General features: G+C 31.0%; 1 protein-coding gene across 1 annotated transcript in view; it reads right to left on the bottom strand.

Annotated features, from left to right (window-relative positions):
* The window catches only part of LOC124423170, a 63109-nt gene that overhangs the window by 28397 nt on the left and 27212 nt on the right, over window positions 1-7500 (bottom strand). Inside the window, exons 8-9 of the mRNA XM_046960655.1 lie at window positions 6544-6801; window positions 5752-5931 (exon numbers count right to left, since the gene is read on the bottom strand). Coding sequence (XP_046816611.1) covers window positions 5752-5931; window positions 6544-6801 — 438 coding nt within the window. The remainder of the gene's footprint in view (window positions 1-5751; window positions 5932-6543; window positions 6802-7500) is intronic.

Raw genomic sequence — 7500 nt, 5'->3', positions numbered from 1 at the left:
TGCCCTCTCCGTAACCCTCTCCTCGTCCTCCTTTTAAGTTGACAAATTAAACGAATTAAATGAACATTTTCCGTTAATCGAGTAGAATTAATTTCTTTAATTATACTTTAATTATACTTTAGCCGAGCGTTTGTAAATCATCGTCTGATAATTAAGTTAATAGATCTATTCGTAATTTCATCTTTTGTTGAAAAGATATCATCATCTTTTTTCAGGAACACCTGGTGTATAATACTTTGGGGAGCTCTCGCGAGAATACAGTTAAGATGGTCCCCTGTTACTCGCGCGATATGAGAACCAAGTAAAGAAAAGAAAAAAAAAAAAAAAAAAAAAAGAAGGAAAAAAAAATAAAATGTAAAAGGGAATAGGGAGAGAAAGAAAGAGAGGGAGAGAGAGAGAATCTCGTGAATTTCTTTTTTTCTTTCTGCCTCATCCCCTTTTTTCTATCCTGAAAAACTATAGAGACCAGTAATATAGATATCGTCCTCGAGGGATCACAAGTCAAGATTCCAGATCGAAGTTCTGCCACGAAGAAAAAGAGAAATAAGATTAGAGAGATAAAGAGAGAGAGAGAGAGAGAGAGAGAAAGAGAAAAGAGAAAAGAAAACGAAACGAAAGAGACAAGGATAGAATACATAGGAATTTTCGCACTCTCAAAAAAGAAAAGAATAGAAGGAAAGAAAATATATTTCCTGTTCGAATAACGGAGAACGGGAAAAATTTTTCATACGTCCTTCGAATCCGTGTACTCCCTTTGTTTGACCCGTGCCGATGCAATGCAATGAGAGAGAAGATAAAAGAGAAAAGAGAGAGAAAGAGAGAGTCTTCCTAAATTTATACAGTAAATATACGTGGAGTCACGCTCTGACGATTTTTCGTGAACTCGCGTGAGTTTTTCCAACTCTTTGCTCAGCTTAAAATCTCCCAATGGCTTTTCATACTATTTCTTTTTCTATTGGTCACTATTATTGTTTGTTTCTTTTTTCTCTCTTTCTCTCTCTCTCTCTCTCTCTCTCTCTCTCTCTCTCTCTCTCTCTCTCTCTCTCTCTCCCTCTCTCATTAGTTTCGATATTAATTTTCGATGAAGCGAGATCAATCCAATCGTTGGACGTGAATTTTTTTTACGAGACACTACGAAGAAAAAAAATTCCTCGGGAAATTTAATTAAGTATAACGAATTTACATGTAATAATTAGAACGATCGAACAAAATCGACTTGAGTTATCTTCTTAGAATAGAACGGTAACTTCGATACACTTGTCGGATTCTCAATGCAATTAGATCGTACTCCGAAATCGAATTAGAATTCAGTAGAGATATTCCAATGTGTACCGAGTAACGAGGTCCGAGTGAATCATCCGATGTTATCAGTGCGATGTTAGTTTAAGTAATTAATTAGTTGTGCGCGAACGACCAATTCAATGATAATAATACATTAAGTTATGAACTAGTGAAAGTTCAATTACATCATACGATAATTGATATATCATTAATCATTTCTATAAATTATTATGATCAATCGTTCTAATTCATTCGAAAAATTGTCATCTATGCAATAATCAAATCGTCATATTATTAATTTATATTTTTACAAAATGGTAATATTTATAATCGTATTTTAAATATCATTTTATTTCAATGGTTAATTATTATGGGAACACTTTAGCATAATTATTTTGCATCTCGGTGATCTTATTCATCGTCGAAAATTTCAAAAGAAAATGACGTACGATGTCAATTAATTATGAATTTAATGACGACTATTCATGAAGTTACGAGAAAGTTAAATTTCAATTTTACCAAAGTGAAAATTAATATAATTAATATTTCTAAATAAATTATTATAATCAATCGTTCGTATATATTGTAAAAATTTTACCTAAAATAATCTTACCCATGCTCAATTGATTTACACTTTTATAAAATAATAATATTTAGGATAATATTTTTAATATCATTTTAATTCAATTCAACTAATTATTATTCAGACAAATTAATCGAATTATTCCTCATCCAAACTGATCTTATTTCTAATCGAAAATTTCAGAGGAAAATGGCGTATGATGTCAGTTAAGTCAGACAGAAACATAAATTGATCGAACTTCAGCATCAATGGTGAATATTCTGATAACATCGATAATTGTATCACGGTCGACGAATTCAATAATGACAATTCATCCAGTTACGGGCAAATGAAGTTTTAATTACACTATGTGATAATTAATATATTAATCATTTCTATAAATTATTACAATCAATTGTTCGAATTCATTGCCAAAGTTTCCTCGGATATAATCTCATCCTTGGTCAATTACACTTTTACACAAAACAATAATATTTATTACAATATCTCAAATATCATTTTAATACAACTACTAATAATTATTATTCAAACACGTTAATCAAATTAATCCTCAATCTGAGTGATTTTATTTTTGTTCGAAAATTTCAAAGGAAAATTGACGTAGAATGTCAATTAATTTTGAATTCAATGAAAATAATTTCATGTAGTTACGTTGAAGTAAAATGTCAATTACACCAATGTGAAAATTAATATATTTAACATTTCTAAATAAATTAATAATAATCAATCGTACGGATTCAATCGAAAAATATTCTTTATAAATTAAATTACACTTTTACAAAACAATATTATTTATTAACGTATCATAAATATCATTTCAATTAATTACTAATTATTATACAAACACATTGACCAAATTATTCTTCATCTCAGTGATTTTATTTTTGATCGAAAATTGCAGAGGAAAATGACGTACGATGTCAATTAAGTCAGAGAGAGAGAGAGAGAGAGAGAGAAAGAGACATAAATGAATCGGATTTCAGTACGAACGCTTGGACACTTTAATAACGTCGATAATTGTATCCTCGAATTACGATTGGTTCTGTTCGAAAGGGCCAAGTCCTTTATCGTGTTCGTGCAAGTGCACAGAATGATTTAGGCGCGATACTAACGCGAGCTGTCGTCATGCCGTGAGCATAGGATCCACGTGTGAACTAATTCGATTAAGTACACGGATGATCTACGTAGGTACGGACGAGGCCGTTAGGAAAATCTCGTTAGTGCCTTCATATCCCCGCGGAGTTCTCGTTATATCTACATCCTAACGTTGCTTTACGAGCATACGAAAATTTTCTATCGTTGAAAGACCTTGAATGAAGTTCGATGAATAAATATATACATATTCATTAAACGATATAAGATATATACAATACAAATTACGGATAAAAAAAAAGAAAACAAAAAATAAAAATTAAATGCAACGATAAATCAATTTCCACAAAAGAAAATCGATTAAAAATCGATCACTCATTTTCTCAAGACTCTTTCGATTAAATATTATTCTTCGTTATTTTAAGAAGGAACGAGTTTTCTAGATTTTCTTAGTTTTACGAACGAAAAAGAAAGAAAATGAAGAAATTTATCCGAAAAGATCACGATAAGTAGAAATAGATGATTGTTATTTAATCGGATAAAATCATAAATCGAAATCTTTATAATTCGTGACGCACCGAATGATCCTAATGGGAATATGTTTATTCAATTTTTCCAACGAGTACGAAAATAAATGTAATATTTGATTATGGATCAAATTAAAATCTTATTTTTCTTATTTTTACTTTCCCTTGGAAATCTTTTCCTTTTTCTTTTCCTTTTTCTTTTTTTTTTTTTTGTGTTCAAGATGTCTAAAAACGTCTTCCTTTTCTTTTTTTGATCTTTTCTTTTCTTTTCTATTTCGTTTCGTTTTATTATTCTTTCATTTTCTTCCTCTTCTTCCTCTTCTTCTTCTTCTTCTTCTTCCTCTTCTTTCACTTCTTCTATCTTTTATCAGACGACAGGATAATATCATATAGCGCCAATTGTAATTCACCGTCGATAGTCGACACGGAGTTACGCGCGGGCCTCTACACAAAGTGGATCCATGTTCGAGCTGATTCGATTATTTACGTCTCGTACGATGTTACGATGAGGGGGCTTGACGAGGACCCTCTCTGAAATTTCGTTAGGAAGGGGGGGGGGGAAGGGCCTTCATCTCCCTACGGGGAATTGTTATCCCCCGGTAGCCATCGACCCGCTCGAAATTTATCCACCGTCCATCGGCTTTTAAAACTGAACGCTTTAAACTCGAAAATTACATTGCTTCTCTCGTACGCGATACAGACAAGTGCTTTTGACTATTACCATATTTATATCAGTTTCAGTTACTACGTTTAATAACGAAAAGTGATATTTGCGGTTTTGATAAAAAAAAAAAAAAAAAAAAAAAAAAAAAAAAAAAAAAAAAAAAGGAGGAAAAACAAAAAAAAAAAAAGATAAAAAATAGGGGAAAAAAAGAACTAAACAGAAATGAAAGAAAAGAAAAAAAAAAAAAGGGGGATAAAATAAAAAAAAAGTGAAAAAGATCTCTTTCTCTCACTTTCTCGTTCTAACTCAACCATTCCCCTCGTACGTTTCTCTTGCGAATAACGAAGTAAAACAAACAAACATCCGGTTGGACGGAAGGGAGATGCGAAAGGAGAAAGCGGGGTTATGTGAAAAATCCCTTTTTAATTTACGCCGAATATATTTACTCCTTTTCTACGTCGATGTTTGTTTTGAGATATAAAATATAAATCCCATTGATATTAATGAAAAATTACAATCACGTTAATTAAGGTTGAAAACATATAATAATGGATAAACATAATCTTTTTCATTTTAATTTGTATTACGTTTTTCCAACATTCCTGATAATGATATTTTACGATAAAAAAAAAAAAAAAATACGTAAAAGAGAAAGAAGGAAAAGGGCGTGGTGGAGGGGGGGAGGAAGGGGAAGTAAAAAAAAATATTTAGAGAACGAGAGACAAAAGAGAGAGAGAAAAAAAAAAAGAAAGAAAAGAAAAGAAAAAAAGAAAAAGCAAAAGAGGGAAAAAAAGATAATAATTATTTTTATTCCTCAACTTATAACGGATAGATATTCGTTGTTCTTTTAATTAATGTAAATAAAGAAGGAATGACTTTGCAAAATGCATAAGGAAAGATAGTCGTGTGGCTAACAGTTATATGGTTCTAAATCGGTTGACTGTGTCCGTGCGGACAAAGTTTAACTTCCCTAGGGGTATCTATTATCATTAAACTGTATAATCCTGTATATCGTGGAATAACTGAGTAAATAACTAAACAACATGCTAACGAGCTACCGTAGTTAACGTACCAGGTACTGAGAGCAACTTTCAGTATTACACTTACAACGCTCTATGAAATTTCGCACCGCATTGGTAGAAAGTGCAATTTGAAACTGAAACGATCAACGTGAAGCACGTCTAAGGTCTTCCAAAACGACATGAACATCTTCTAATCTTTATACAAAGACAAATATATATATATATATATATTCGTATTAATTAATGATCATGAAATTTATTATACAATTTCACAGTCAATGATTAATTAATTAATTAATTTGCATAAAAGTTATTACGTGTATATAATAATTAATACGTACGTATATATAAATGTATGTATAATTATACATACAAAATATATGTATATATATATATATAATAATTAATAATATATATATTTCTTTTTTTTTCAAAAATGTCATGATCAATTTAAATATCAATTCGTAAGATAATTTCGTAGGAAGTAACCTTTTATAAATGATTTAATCATATAAACGATAAAGAAAATTCGATCGTAGAACACGTCCGATAGATTTACCGCAAGGATCGAGTACTACTCACCCACGCAAGAGCCGTCCGTGGACACCTCGTATCCGGGCAGACAGGTGATGGAGAGACTATCTACGATCGGTTGATCCTTCAGTTCTGTCGGTTCGGCGCATCTGTAAGATCCTTGCGTGTTGATACATCCGTAACGGCACACTTCCGTTTGTAGATCAGGTACTGCGCATTCGTCTACGTCTGATCAAAAAAAAAAAAAAAAAAAGAAAAAAAAAAAAGAATACATTAGCATTCTATTATCTCGAACGTAATAATCTTTTAAATAATTCTTATTACATAATGTAATATATTATAAATATTAATCATATTTTTATCTCTCTTATAAAACAAATTAATATATTACTTATAAATAGGTATACCTTATAATGTACTATATTTATATAATAATATATTATAAATATAAATATATCTTTTAACATATTTATATATATATATATATATATATATATATATATATATATATATATATATTTGTATGCATTTGAGAATATGTTAAATTTATATGAAAAAGCTAATATTGTAATGTATTTCCATTTAACGTTAAACTCTCTTTCTCTTTCTCTTCCTCTCTCTCTCTCTCTCTCTTTCTCCTATATCGATAAAATGAAAAAAAAAAGAAGAACTATCTAATCTTATTAATTTTGTCAAAAAAAAAATAAATAATAAAGATAGACGATTTAAACGTACAATTTGAAGAGGATTTGTTATAGGTACCAAGGCAAATTTCCTCGTCGACATTCAATTAACGCGATTAAACGCGAGTGGTATACCCTTAAGGGAGATGAGGTTTACCTTGACAGGTCTTCCAGTCGTCCTCGAGCATGAAGCCGTCCGGACAGAGGCAGAACACTCGACCCATCGTCGAGAGACAAGTGTGAGAGCATCCGGCGTTGTTGACACTGCATGGACCCGCGTTCTGGCACGTGTGGTTATCGGCCGACAGAACTGTGTCCTGGATACCCTCGCAAGAGCATTCGTAACCACCTACGAGGTTTCGACACGTGTCCTGACAGGGACCGTGACCGTTGTTCAGCAAGCATTCGTTGATGTCTATATATCATCAATCCACAATTAATTTATTGAATTTAATCGCTTTATTATTCGACGATTTTAAAGAGAATCGATCGTTTTTTTTTCCCCTTTGACAAATATATTTCGTACTTTTTGATCGAATCAATTGATTTATTAAATCGCATTTATTATATTACTCGATTAATCGTTAGACATTTCATCGGTTTTTCTTTATATAAATGTACAAGAAATATATGTATGAGAAAAAAAATTTTTATACATATATATATATGATATCAATAATAGTGTCGCACGTTGACAAAATTCGTTCGCGTTACGTCCACCAAAAATCAAAATTGTGATCGTTGACCTGTCCGTTCGATTAGATGAAACTATAGATTTTCGAAATATCGAATAGAGAGAGGAAAATGCATTATTTGTTATCGAAGAATAGTATCGAAATTTGAATACGGATATATCTATATCCACTAGGAAGGAAATAACGGTTTTCATTTTTTTTTTCACCGATTCGTGGGGAAAAAAACAAAGAAAGAAAAAATGAAAGAGAAAAAAAAAAGAGAAGAAATAAAAACGTTGGTCGGACGTAATGGACATTGAAAACAAACGTGATTATCATTTTTAATCGATGAATATTTTTACGTTCGAACGATCGAATCGAGAGAATTTGATTTAATCGATCCGAAAATTAGATTTTTTTTTCATTTTTTTTTACTTTTT

The sequence above is a fragment of the Vespa crabro genome, chromosome 3, assembly GCF_910589235.1.
Source record: "Vespa crabro chromosome 3, iyVesCrab1.2, whole genome shotgun sequence".
Classification (NCBI taxonomy): Eukaryota; Metazoa; Arthropoda; class Insecta; order Hymenoptera; family Vespidae; genus Vespa; species Vespa crabro.
This window is presented reverse-complemented; position numbering and strand designations above follow the sequence as displayed.